This window comes from Mauremys mutica, chromosome 1 (genome assembly GCF_020497125.1).
Source record: "Mauremys mutica isolate MM-2020 ecotype Southern chromosome 1, ASM2049712v1, whole genome shotgun sequence".
NCBI lineage: Eukaryota > Metazoa > Chordata > Testudines > Geoemydidae > Mauremys > Mauremys mutica.
The window spans coordinates 27486953-27501507 of NC_059072.1; the positions used below are offsets into that span (position 1 = coordinate 27486953).

The 14555-nt window shown below is 42.7% G+C and overlaps 1 protein-coding gene across 12 annotated transcripts in view; it reads right to left on the bottom strand.

Moving 5' to 3' along the window:
• Positions 1-243: 243 nt before the first annotated feature.
• SRPK2 (SRSF protein kinase 2) overlaps positions 244-14555 on the bottom strand; it is a 308919-nt gene continuing 294607 nt past the window's right edge. For all 12 annotated transcript variants that reach the window (XM_045029990.1, XM_045030005.1, XM_045029982.1 and 9 more), the window contains one exon: positions 244-1860. In XM_045029990.1, the coding sequence (XP_044885925.1) occupies positions 1676-1860 (185 nt within the window). In that variant the 3' untranslated portion in view covers positions 244-1675. The remainder of the gene's footprint in view (positions 1861-14555) is intronic.

The window sequence follows — 14555 nt, forward strand, 5'->3', positions numbered from 1 at the left end:
TTTAACTTAAACAAATTCTGTGGCATACCATTTCTGAGTCTGAACAAGCAATGAGTTAACGGTTGCAGGTGCAATTTTAGCTCTAATGTATTAAATAAAATATTTTCAGCAAGTATACAGAAATTTTACAAAAGAATTGTCAACTGGCATTTCCAGTATTCTAGGCTGAAAAACCTACTGAGAAATGTGACTATCGAACAGTTGGATTTACCATTATCAAGCATTTGAATGACCAGCACAATGTCTGAAAAAACAAAACACTTTTAATTAGACAACTGCAAGCACCTCAAACAATTGGTTATTGTTACAACACAGAGCTATCTTCTCACAATCTAGTTATTGCAAAGGCATGTGAATAAATTTAAAACGGACAGTCAAAAAAGTGGCACCATAATTATGTAAAACCAGAAATAAACTTACATTCATCCCACTGACTTCTAAAAGAGGGCAAAATACACCTCCATATTTTACATTCTAAAATCTGTATTGCCTATGACTTTGAGTCTATTTAGCTTATTCACCCCCTCCAAACATTTACAATTTTGAGTGCAACTTACAAAGGGCAAACTAATTGCTATATATGTCAATTCATGGGGGGGAAAAGCCAGTGCAATTTGTTTTAGGAGCATGTAAAGCTATGAATGGAATGAACATGAGCTGTTTCAGAAGTTTAATTATTTTGTCCTCTAAATTATATTTGCTTTTTGGTTGATCCTTTTTGTATCCCAAGCACATATTATCAGTAATCCTAGACAGAATATTTCCCATGCTCACTTTTAATCTTTTGGGTATAGTACAAATTACAGTGCTTATAAAAAGGCAACACCATATGGTACCATGTCTTCACTATCACATTGTAAGGGAAATTGCTATTTTCTCTTTAAAAGTACTTAAAATAGGCAAAAATTCTAAAAGGGAGTGCTAAATGATAATGCATACTTTATCATTAGAAAGAAGTCTAGCCTTCCTTTAAAGTGCCATTTGTGGAATGAAGTCTTGTAAACCAGAGCCACTTTGTTTATAATCTAATGTACAGGAACTTCTACAAAATGGAAAGTTTACACAAATCCTTAAAGCAGCTTGAAGTCCGCTACATGCAATTTGTATGCTACAAAGCTCTTTAAACTTAGTAGCTTTACTCTGAAATCCGAGTCCCCATCCCATATTTAAATGGAAATAAACATTTACAGGGTGCATTTACATACACTATAATACAAGAATGATGTCCCTTTGTCAGAAAATAAAATTGTACAATTCCTTGCCATTTCTCAGTTCTGACTTGATAATGTCAAACTTGCAAATTATATAATACTTAGCTAAAATATTTCATCATAAATAGTTACAAAACCTGCCAAAACACAGAGGGGTGGGGGGGATAGTTTGTTCAAAAGTTTGACATTTGAATGCCACACAACACAAGAAATGATGCTTAAAGACACGTTAAGTGTTTTCTGAAGAGAGTGGGTCAGTAAACTACCAGCTGAAGACAAGACTACCCTTCCCCAAGAATACAGTGCACAAAAAGCAAAATGTCAAACAGTACCTCAAAGCAAAATAAAGGTCTGAGGATGAAGCCAGCTCACTTGTGATCCTGTTAAAGAATTTGTGACAGTCACCATTTAGGTCCGATGCACTGGAAGTGGTTGCTGGTTCAATGTTATGTTTGAAGATTCTGCTAAGAATTCAACCATGGATGCCTAAGGCATTCTCCAGCTGAAGCTCGTTTTTCTGGAACCATTTCTAGCATGGGGATCAGGAAATCTGTGAACTGTGCAGCATCTTCATGAGGCCAACCATATTTTTCCACAAGCACATCAAAGAGGCTCCAAGGTTTTAGCTTGGTAATGTGCCGGAGTTCTCCTGCATATAAAAATGTTCTGTTAGAAAGCTCTCATTATCCATGATTATTGTTCAGTCTCTCTTCCCACTGACTGCCTAGTTTAGGCAGGCAGGCTAGTGTAGTATGTTACTACAGTTCTCCCTGAAAATAAACCCATCTGGTGTTTTATTCAGTTGACAAAAATGAAAAAACCTTTTCTTAAAGCATATTCTGATGGCATTATTTCCTTTGAAATTAGTATATTAGACCTGAAAACCACTGTAAACATACTTCTATTATATTCCTACCTTCATGCATTCTGCTTTCCTTTTATAAGAAAGCATGTACTTACAATATACTTAGTGATACTGGATTTAAAAAAAACTAACCTCTCAAAGAAAAGCTAAATAAAATTAAAGTGAATACTAATAAAATCATCTGCAACAGTGGAGGTTTCTAGTATCAAACACAATGAAATGCACGTTAGTTTGGTATCAATAGGTACAGTATGTCCTATTGCTAACACTGTATGCAAAGACTATCTGAAAGAGTCATTTATCATTCATGACACTGAAGCAAATTAAGACAACACTTTTCCAGTTTATACTGGTGAGTTCCCTGAGTATTGCTATGAATATTACTATTTACAAAATGAGAATACCTTGTCTTTACATAAAATAGAGTTTTCATTTACTCTATTTTGTCAAACTGACAATTATATATCATCAAAAAACAAAACAAAAATTAGAAAGCCCAAATTAAGAATTGACTTCACACACACATTTTTTTGGAACATTAGCAATTGCAGATGTGGTCACGCAAACAACTTTAGCTCTGTCCCTTCTCATACTATCCCAATACAGCTTCTTATTCTTATTTATCCATTGCTCAGATACATCACCAGTGACAAAATACACAAAATTTCTCTCAATAAATGTGTGTGATGGCAGGATAAGGTTTCTGATTGTTCCCATGGTCTCACTATGGAGGCTGAGCAAAGGCTGTTTGCCTACTCCCAACATTTGGATGTTTTTGTAAAATGGAGCCTGAATTTGACATGACAAGTCTCAGGGTTAGTGCATTCTGCGGCAACTATAACATTCTCTACGGGTCTTTGGCTGAGGGGTAGATACGGTGATCACACTCTAGGTAAAAGTTTTCTGCAAGAAATTCCACTAGGACTTTTTAAATGTTTTAAGAATTGCTCAATAACAAGTATCCATCCCTTCTGCCATTCCAAGCTCTGAAATGAGTGGCAGAGCTTGCAAGCTAATCAGGAATGGACCCCATTTTTTCCTAAACTGTCTTGCTTCCTCATTTCTATTCTCCATACTAACTCCTTTTCCCTTCGCTTCTCCTTCCAGAAAAAACCTACCTGCACCCCCCTAGGGTTTCCTGCCAACTGCGCCCAGCCTCACGTCCTTTCGCACATGGATCATGCACACTTTTCAAAGTGTGTATCAAACTGATGTGCATGTAGTACGCATGCATCAAACTGGTATGTATTATCTAACTCGTGTGTATTATATACACTTCCAAACACATACAGGTATCTATGTACGTGCTTTTGTATTCTCACAAGAATACCGTTAAATAGCTACGTGTTCTCTTGCAAAACCTAGGGCAAGCTCTTCTACTCGTTAGGGATGCCTGGGGGGTTGAAATTTGAAGTTTTTATGTGAATGTTTCAGAGATATGACAAGTCAAGTAGTAGTAGAAAATCTATGAAAAGTGAATAATTAGGACATTTTAAAGCATCCCTCAAATGCCTTGTGATGGGCCCCAAACTTGCCAGAAATATTCTGCCCTAAAATGAGCTGTGGCCTAGGATTATTTTAGTTTTGATGAAGTTAGGGAAGAAAAAACTGATGTTGAAAACTGGGTTTGTAACAGGATTGGCTTCAACTTTAACTACACCCAGACCATCACCCCTCCAATAATTTAACGGAAACTTCTTCCCCTTCCCCTTCAATTGAGTCAGGCGTCAGCAACCTTTCAGAAGTGGTGTGCTGAGTCTTCTTTTATTCACTCAGATTTAAGGTTTCGTGTGCCAGTAATACATTTTAATGTTTTTAGAAGGTCTCTTTCTATAAGTCTGTAATATATAACTAAACTATTGTTGCATGTAAAGAAAATAAGGTTTTAAAAATGTTTAAGAAGCTTCATTTAAAATTAAATTAAAATGCAGAGCACCCCCCGGACCGGTGGCCAGGACCTAGGCAGTGTGAGTGCCACTGAAAATCAGCTCCTGTGCCGCCTTCGGCACTCGTGCCATAGGTTGCCTGCCCCTGAATTAAGTAGTGCTGAATGTCCAATTTAAACCCACAAAAAGTATGTTCATAATTAAAGCTGAAAAAAGAATTCCTAGAAATGCAATCCATAACTGTAAAAGGCACGACAAATCAGAAGCAATAAAGCAGGGGTTTTATGTAACCATCTCACTGAAATTTCTTTGATCATGCACTTTTTCTTGAAAACACATACACTCCTAAAACAGACTTGTTCAAAAGCTTTATGATTAATTCTGGCAGAGCCATATGCAGACACACCTGCCAGAAAACTCCTGTGTCACGCATCCCTAGCTGTACATAAGTTTTTTCACAGCCTCGGCTCCCCCAAACGTCTGAAGAGCTTTCTGCAATAGGAGTAAGGGAGGATGTTCTGGGGCAAGGGTCCACCTGTTTTTGCATTATTCCTTTCCCTCCACTCTGTCAAATAGCTAGTGGTATTTTTTTCACTAACAACCTCCAAAGGCATACTTAACAGTTATGCTCACCTAGCCAGCATTTTATGAAATAGATTTAACTCATGAGGAAATGTAGCCTTAGTAAATACCAGTTCATCCATAGAGTTTGTGGTGGGGGAGTGGGGGGAAGAGACTGAGATCTTGAACAACACAAAGCTTTTTTCACGTTCTATCCCAAATACCCAGTCATCTTTAGGAAAAAAATATCTACCCAAACTGTGAATGGAGAAGGAGTTTAATGGAGAGGGTACTGACCTCTTAGGAGGAGGACGAGTGGGATGCCTGGCACTAAGGGGTGACCATACTGAGACCATTTAATATGGGCCATGATGAATAAAATCAATTTCATTAAAGTGTTTGTAGAACCCTAAAGGACAGGGGGCAATCAACGGGGATCGTCAAACATGTAATCAGATTTGACTGAAGATCTGATGCCTGCAGCACAAGAAGAATCTCACTTATAAATAAATTAAATTATAAATTAATTAATGGAGATATCCTATCTCCTAGAACTGGAAGGGACCTTGAAAAGTCATCAAATCCAGCCCCCTTCCTTCACTAGCAGGACCAAGTACTGATTTTGCCCCAGATCCTTAAGTGGCCCTCTCAAGGATTGAACTCACAACCCTGGGTTTAGTAGGCCAATGCGCAAACCATTGAGCTATCCCTCCCCCTGTCCTCAGGTCCAAAAGATGGCTAGTGGAAGCAACAACCCCCAGGCTAAGTCAATGGATCCATCCCAACTGAATCAAAGCCTGACCAAGAAGGTTCCCAGATCCATGCACTAGCAATTGAAGTAGGAAGAGTCAGGGGGAGAAATGTAACTGCTGGGGCATGAAGATTCTAAAGATGATGACCTGCAAACCTAAGAGGTCAACACTCTCCAGAACCTCAGCTGAAACCAAAACAAGAGCTCGATAACAGTCTATCATCAGTACTGTGGGCAGAAGAACCAAGAATAAATCTCCTTCCAGACCCAGAGGACTCCAAGTCAGAGACAGAACTTCTCCACTTCTCATAGACAAACAGAAACTTAGCACTCAAGTCACTCAAGATCCATATGTAGGAATGGTTATGAAATTAAAACAATTAGTTTGGTTAAGAAAATAATGTCCGCTTTATGGTTTGTGGCTAGAAAGGAAAATGCCCCAATCAGCAAATAAAAGAAAGCCTTGACAATCATAAAAGGAAGTTACTCACCTTGTGCAGTAACGATGGTTCTTCGAGATGTGTCCCCCTATGGGTGCTCCACGTAGGTATGTCTGCGCCCCTCTACTATTGATTGGAGATATTTGGTAGCAGTGTCTGTTCAGCCTGCACATGCTCTTTCCCTCCTTTGTGTTGTGCCTTGAGGCTAGTTAGCGTTGCATAGGCAAACCACTTCTCTACCACAAAGCCTCCATTGAGAACTCCAAAGTAGAGGGGAGATGGGTGGGTTGGGGAGCACCAAGAGGGGGACATATCTCAAACCATCTTTACTGCACACAGTGAGTAACTTCCTCCTCTTCTTCGAGTAATGTCCTTGTGGGTGCTGCACTGTAGGTGACTCCCAAGCAGGATCCCCAGTGGGAGATTAGGGCTTTGGAGTCGAGTCTGTTATGGATGATAACAGTGTGGAGCTGAAGACAGCGTCGGAAGCAGAGTCTCCAGTAATCGCATAAGTGTTCTGCAAAGGTATGAGCAGATTCCCAAGTCACTGCTCTTCAGATTTCCAAGATGGGAACATTCTTGAGGAATACGAGAGAGGTGGAAACCAACCTCATCAAATGTGTGCAGATTATGGATGGAAGTAACACTGTGCAACTATGATAGCAGTGGTTAGTACAATTAATACCGTGTTCAGATGTAGTCACCCCATCTTGGAAAAGGTTCAGAAAAGGGCAACAAAAATTATTAGGGGTAAGGAATGGCTTCCGTATGAGGAGAGATTAATACGACTGGGACTTTTCAGCTTGGAAAAGAAACAACTAAGCGGGGATATGATAGAGGTCTATAAAATCATAACTGGTGAGGAGAAAGTAAATAAGGAAGTGTTATTTACTCCTCATAACACAATAACTAGGGATCATCACATGAAATTAATAGGCAGCAAGTTTAAAACAAACAAAAGGAAGTATTTCTTCACACAATGCACGGTCAACCTGTGGAACTCCCTGCCAGAGGACGTTGTGCAGGCCAAGACTATAAAAGGGTTCAATAAAGAACTAGATAAATTCATAGAGGATAGGTCCATCAATGGCTATTAGCCAGGATGTACTGGGATGGTGTCCCTAGCCTCTGTTTGCCAGAAGCTGGGAATGGGCGACGGTATGGATCACTTGATGATTACCTGCTCTGTTAATTCCCTCGGGGGTACCTGGCATTGGCCACTGTCAGAAGACTGGATACTGGGCTAGGGGACCATTGGTCTGACCCAGTATGGCCATTCTTACGTTTGAGACCCATTTGGAGAATCTTTGGGCCGATATTACTGCGCCTTTTGACTTTTCCACAATGAAGAGAAAAAGATTAGAAAAAGGCCTTTTTCCTGTCCAGATAAAAGGCTAAGGCTCTCCTAATGTCTAGTGTAGGCAGTATAACTGCCCGGGTATCACGATGAAGCTTTGGATAAAAGGTTAGGAGATGAATCAGCTGGTTTATGTGAAAAGACAACATCACCTTGGGGATGAACTTCAGATGTGGCCTAAGAGTAGCCTCATCTTTAAAGAATACTGTGGAAGGGGGGGGAATGCCATTAGTGCTGCTATCTCCCCTATTCTCCTCGTCAAGGTGAGGGCCACCGGAAATGCCATCTTCATTGACGGGTATGTAAGTGAAGAAGTGACCATAAGTTCAAAGGGCAGTCTAGTCAGACTCTTTAAAACTAGACTTAGGTCCCATGTTGGGGTGAGGTGTTCGGGTTGGAGATAGAGGTTCACTACGCCATTGAGGAATCTCTTTGTAGTTGGATGGGCGAAAACGAAGTATCCCTCTATTTGCTGAGGGAAAGCTATTGTAGTTGCAAGGTGTACCTTTACCGAACTGAGGGATAGCCCTGACTTCTTCAGATCCAGTATATAGTACAATACCACAGGGAGGGTGGAAGACGTTGGGTAATTTGTCTGGAATTGCACCAAACCTGAAACCTAATCCACTTTGCAGGTAAGTGTGTCGGGTAGCCATTTTCTACTGTGTAGTCGCACTTCCTGCACCTCCTTGGAACAGCAGCTCTCTATGTGCTGGAACCATGAAGGAGCCAAGCCTTGAGCCGGAGGATCCGCAGGTTGGGATGGAGAGTTTGTCCTTCGTTCTGAGAGAGGAAGTAAGGGGGGAAGGGGATTGGTGGACATATCGCCAGCTGTGTCAAGTACGGGTACCACGTCTGTCTCGGCCAGGTGGGAGCGATCAGTATGACATTTGCTTTTTCTCTTTTTATTTTTATCAGGACCTTCAGCAGCAGGGAGAATGGGGGAAGGGCGTGTAGGACACCCTTGTCTCATGAGGGAAGGAGAACATCCTCTAATGACCATTTCCCGGTGCTGGCCCTGGAGCAATAGAATGGACATTTCCTGTTCAGGTAAGTAGCAAACAAGTCTATCGTCAGGGTCCCCCATTGATAGAATATACTGTGGAGCACTGTTGGGTTCGTTTCCCACTCGTGATCATGTGACTGACACTGTCTACTGTTATGTTCTGCAATTCTCGTAGGTAGGCTGCTGATAAGAAAACACTGTGGCAAACACACCATTTCCATAGCTTTAGTGCTTCTGTGCACAGGAGGATGATCTGGCTCCCCCTTGACAATTTCTGTAACACATGAACACTACGTTGTCTGTCAGAATTTTTATGTGTGTACTTCTAATCAGTGAAAGAAAGTGAGCACAAGCATTTCTAACTGCTCTGAGTTCAAGGAGCTTGATGTGGAGAGTTGTCTCTGTGGGCAATCACTTGCCCTAAGTCTTGATGTTGTTGAGATGCACTCCTCAGCCAGTTAGGGATGCATCCGTAATCAGAAGTAATGTTGGGGGAGTTGTGTAAACAGGACCCCTGTACAGACATTTGTTGGATCTTTCCACCAATCCAGGGAGCGTCTAACCTGGTAGGGCATCAAGAGAGGTTTGTCTAACCTGTCTTTCTTTGGTCTGTAAACAGATCTGAGCTATGCCTGTAGACATCTAATGTGTAGTCTGGCATGAGATATTAGAAATTTGTCTGCCTCTGCGTGTCCCAGAAACTGGAGGCAGCATCTACCTGATGTTTGTGGGCTGGCTTGCATTGTGGGAAGGATGTATGCTTACAGCTACAGTAACAAGACAAAAAAAACTGACTTAAAATAAACAAAACAAACCTTTCCACTATTCTGTTGGTTGGCAAGAAGGAAGGGAAGAGATAGAGAGGAAAGGCCTTGGAAAGAAAGGAGGTTGTACATTGTATCTGGGTTAGGACTGAAAATAAGGGTCAGTTGTCTCAAACTGGTTTCTAGCTGAAATCAGTAATTGGCAATGACATCACTTGTTTGTTAAAGGGTATAAAAAGTAAACTCTAGAAAAAGGGTTAGTTGCTAATACCTGCCTGACCACACTGGAGCCAACCAATATGGGTCTAAGCACCCTAGGTTTATCCCGGTTGTAAGTATATTGATTAAATACCTATAAATGTTTGGTTACCGTTTGGATGTAGTAAATTGCTTATTATTTAGGCTTTTGGGGAATTGTGACGGGTCTGGTACCCCAGCACCCCCTGGTGGCGGGGACGAGCTGGAGCCTAGCGCCCGCCACTCCCTTGTTCCTCGGCCTGCCCCTGGTAACCAACGTATTACGGCCTACGGGCCAGAGTTCACATAAACACCCCCTCTCGGAGCGGGGTAACACGGCCTAGCAGCTGGAGTCCAACAACCCCCTCTTCAGAGCGGGGTAGCACGGCCTAGCGGCCAAAGTCCCTAGACACCCCCTCGGAGCGGGGTAGCACGGCCTAGCGGCCGGAGTCCAACAACCCCCCTCCTCGGAGCGGGGTAGCACGGCCTAGCGGCCGGAGTCCAACAACCCCCCTCCTCGGAGCGGGGTAGCACGGCCTAGCGGCCGGAGTCCAACAACCCCTCTTCGGAGCGGGGTAGCACGGCCTAGCGGCCGGAGTCCAACAACCCCCCTCTTCGGAGCGGGGTAGCACGGCCTAGCGGCCGGAGTCCAACAACCCCCTCTTCGGAGCGGGGTAGCACGGCCTAGCGGCCGGAGTCCCGCAACCCCCTCTTCGGAGCGGGGTAGCACGGCCTAGCGGTCAGAGTCCATAGACACCCCTTCCCCCGCTCAGCGGGGATCCGCCCGCAACACGCCGAGCGGTACTGCAGCTTTAAGGCTGTCAGTCTCGACAGTCCCCTGGGTCACTTCCTACCCTGTCTAGCCGGACGTCGGCGTTGCGGGAGCGGTTCCCCCGTGGGTCCCTCCTGGCAGGCGCCCCCTCCCCCCCCGGGGTCTCCGGTATGGCCTCTGCTCGGCTGACGCCCCAGTCCAGGCGCACTGGCTCTCCTTCTGCAGGAGCTGACGGTCTGCGTCCTTCTCCCCTGGTGGTCAGTCCCAACTGAGCAGACCTGCAGGCTTTTATACCGGTCTGCCAGTTGGAGCATGCCCAGCAGAGCTTCCTGGGCCTGGCTTCCTCTGCTATCAAAGCAGGGTTAACCCCCGCTGTCCCAGTGCGGGGCTGTCCCGCCCCGTCACAGGAATGTTTAGAGCAACTGTATAAATCGTTAGGATTTAATAAAGGATTTAATAATTTCAAATATTAATTATTCCAGCATTTTGGAGACCCACAAAGGGATGCCAGACATGGATTTCAGTTGCTCTGAATCCCCAGAGTGAAGGGGTAGCGACCTATCCTCTGGGGCAAATACAGAAGTTTCTTCTAAAGAGAAATTCAGTAACAGAAGGGGACTAGAGGGAGGTACTTTGGATCACTATGTAAAACAATGCCTGGCAGAGCACAGCAAAGGTCTGTTGAATGTCATAAATAGATACATTATTGGCAAAGCATGGCAGATATCTGTTGAATGCCACTGAAATCTTAAAAGCAAAATATCCGTGGGTGATCAGGGCAACAAATATTAATACTGCCTTCTTAAACAATCGCAAGGTAAAGAAAGCACAGACTGGGGCAGCTATGTTACAGGGACTGTACTCGGTGGCTAACTCTTTGCAGGCAAAGTGCACCACCTTGAAGAATGAGTTCAAAAAAGCACAAAGATAAGCTCAGTGCAGACAAGAGAAATTGGCTGATAAATGGGTCATTTTGGGAGATAAGTAAGTGATTTAAGGAAAGAGAGAGAGGGGTTAAAAGGAGCTTTTGTACAAATTAACAATGCAGAGTTTGGAGGGAATTAAACAGTCAGGGGTTGTGGAAACCTTAAAGAGTGGAAGTGTTATAAGTAGAGAGTGCTTGATTTGATAATAAAACTCCGTTATGGCAGTACAGCTTGGTATAGTTATGTTCGGTGGAACCCTGGTAGTCAAACAAATTATACAGTGGGGTCGGGTGGTGGCTACTACCACCACTGTTTTTGGCCCCAGAAGCCTCTTCAGCCATTCTGAAGGAAAATGGGCCCTTTTCCCAAAGGAATGGTCTATAAATAATCAATTATAAATGATTGCTGCAGGCACAGAGACACTCTGATTTAAATAATTTGACTATGGACCCATTACCAGCACCAGGAAAGATCAGTGAATATAAGAAATGGAGCTTAACCATTAATAATCTTAACCAAAAGTTATGATTAATTGTGATGTAAAGTAAATGTTATTAAGGAACAAAAATCTATTTGGTGATGTTTTGTAAATGGAAAAAAAATAACTGTATTAAAACTAAGTAATTGTATAATAGATTGAAATGCCCAAGGTTGCAAACAAATACAACTAATGGCTTTGGGTAAAACCTATTCAGAAAATGTTACGTAGATCAGTGGTTCTCAAACTTGTGTGATCCCTTTCACATAGCAAGCCGCTGAGTGCGACACCTCTCCCCCCCCCCCCCCGTTAAATATATTAAAAAGTGTTTTTAATTTATGACACCACTATAAATGCTGGAGGCAAAGCGGGGCTTGGGGTGGAGGCTGACAGTTTGCGACCCCCCCATGAAATAACTTCATGACCCCGAGGGGTCCCGACCCCCAGTTTGAGAACCTCTGACGTAGATGATATTCTGATGCATACTGCTGACAGGGAAAGCCATTTAAAAGCACTGTAAACTCTGTTTGCAGGTGGTTTCCTTTCTGGGACTAAGCCTGCAACCTGGCCAGCAAGCTCCAGACAAATAAAAAGTTAAGTGATTTTTGGAGCTACCCGTCTCTACCTCAGAAACAGCACTGCTATCCCCTGGTGGGCATGACAGGATTTTGTCAAGGCTTCATGTCTGACTACAAAGCAATCACTGCACCCCTGTACTAGCTCCTGAAAAGGGAGGTGGGAATTGACACATCCCAGCATACCCAAGCAGTGTAAAGAGGTTTTAACACAAACTCCAGTTCTTCACACCAGATTATACAAAACCTTCTGCATTGTTTGTAGCAACCAGGGACACAGTCATTTCAGCTGTGTTAACTCAGAACTATTATGACAGGAAAAAAAAAAGTATTGCTTATGTTTACAAGGTACTGAATTGAGTTGAAAATTAGGATACCCCCCTGTGAAAAACATGTTTTGACACATTTTAGATATCTGATAGGGTTAGGACACACAAAACTGTTCACTGCTCAGACTCCCTTAAAGTATCTTTTGTCTGGTAAAATCAAAGATGGTACAGTGTCTAGTCGTAGATTGACACAGTGGTCCTTGCCACTGGAAGAGCACCAAATTGAAGTCTGTCCTCTGAAATAACCTTCACCTTTGCCTGCAGGACTGTTAATTGTGGTACTCCACGTGAGTGTCCTGGAAAAGTGGCCCTCACCCCTATTATAACGTGCAGTGTGGCACAGCAACTGGTTATGGTAACACATAAAACAAGTTTATTAACTACAGAAAATATAGGTTTTAAGAGATTATAACTGATAGCAAACAGATCAAAGCAGATTACCTAGCAAATAAACAAAAATACAAACTAAGCCTAACATACTAGATAGATTGGACATGAATTAGTAATTTCTCACCCTGATTGATGATACAAGCAGTCCACGAAATTCCCATACACAGGCTAGAAATCCCCAGGCACCTCCCCCAGTTCATTCTTTGTTCCTCAGGTGTTTTCAGGAGTTTTCTTGTGTGGGAAGTGAGGCCTGCCCAGCAAGGGGGGCTTTGGGGCACAGCAGTTCCCACGGCTCCCAGACTGCACCCCGGGCTGACAACCCATCACATGCAGTACTTAATTTAAATTCTGAAGGGCTGCACCTCAAGGTTCTGACAATATATGTTGATGGGTCATCTGAAAAAGGGACCCGAGTCACAGAATTTTCAATTTGGGCTCCCTTGGTTTAGGCTGAAACTGTGCAGTGCAGATGCAGTACACACTCAGCGCTGTATGTGGAATTGGCTGCTGGCGCGGGAGGCATTATCACTCTGTAAAAAAGAACAAGTACGGGCTGGTGAAATATGCTCAGACTCTCAAAGGATCTGTAATGCCTTAATAACATTCCTCCTTGGTGGAGTATGAATTTATTTTGCAGTGCAGATCACAAGCTTTTACGCTATCAAGCCCTTTTGTGCTATGTATGAAAACAAGCAACTAAACTGGGTAATTCAGTGGTATATGTGGTTAAAGTAAAAGCTCGTTCCAGACACGAGGAAGCGAGCAAGAAAAACAGCAGAGTCATGGAGCATTTAATCCCAGAAAAAACCCTGTTTCCAGCATCATGATGGGAAGGCCCTTACTACGTAATACAAATCGCCAGTGCTGCAATTGATCTAGTACGAATAGAATGAGGACCTAAAAGCAAGGGCTATGTGCTACTCAGTTAAAACTGTTCAGGGGGTTCCCAATACGAGAGCATCAGAACTTGTGCTTTGCTTTTCAGGCAGTTGGTAGTGTACAGAGGCGGGTGTGATTGTGCTTGGAGAACATGACTCAATAAAATGCAGAAACAACAATCCCAATCTGAGTATGTATTGAAATGACAGCTGAAAGTCCAATTCAGTTACGATGTGAAATAAACAATGCTACTGGATATCACATATAATTCTGCAAGTGACCTGAGGACAAGCAAAAACAGGGTGATTGTGTAAGAACTGACCATCACAGCATCAATCCCTATTTAGGGAATAGTACCTTGAACTTTCCATATGTGTATACTAGGTATAATGCATGTTTTGTGTTGCCTGTAAAATTTAATCAAACAAGAGCTTATTGATATATACCCTTTTGAGAATCAGGGAAGGCAGAACTAAGGGTGGCACAAATACCATACATTGAAAAGAAATAAACCCAGAATCCCCCAAGCTGGAGGCAGGATCCAGTGATGAATTGCTATTAAGGCTCCTTAAAGAAGTGCTGTACAATATGTTCATTTTATACATGTAACTGTGTTTAATTTGATTTAACTGCATTTGCCAAAAGGAATATGCCTGCAACAGGTTGGCCAATTTTATGGCAAAATGATAAAGGATTATGGGAAAGATCTTGTTAATAAAAATGCAGAGGTAAAGGCACCTGAATCAATTCAAAGTGAAGCCAGTGGGGCCTATCCGCCAGTGATGTACCAGGGTCATTTGAAGCCAGAGCATCAATCTCAAACCAGGCAGACGCAGAGACCTGGTGGGAACACGACTGAGCATTGCAGCACAAGCTAGCTGCAGCTGTACTGAGCCCAATGAATGAGCAAAGCAAAGAACTCATTAATTAAGAACTTTTGAATGTATATAATATGCATATATACATCGTTAATTTGCTTCCAGAAGTACAGCATAAAGTAAAAGAAATAGTTAACCAAACCAATGAATATCATCAAAGCAGCACAATAGCCAGGGCCATAACATGTTCTGTGTATGGAGGGTATGCACTACACAAAATCAAGGCACCCTCACAGATATAGAGAAAGGT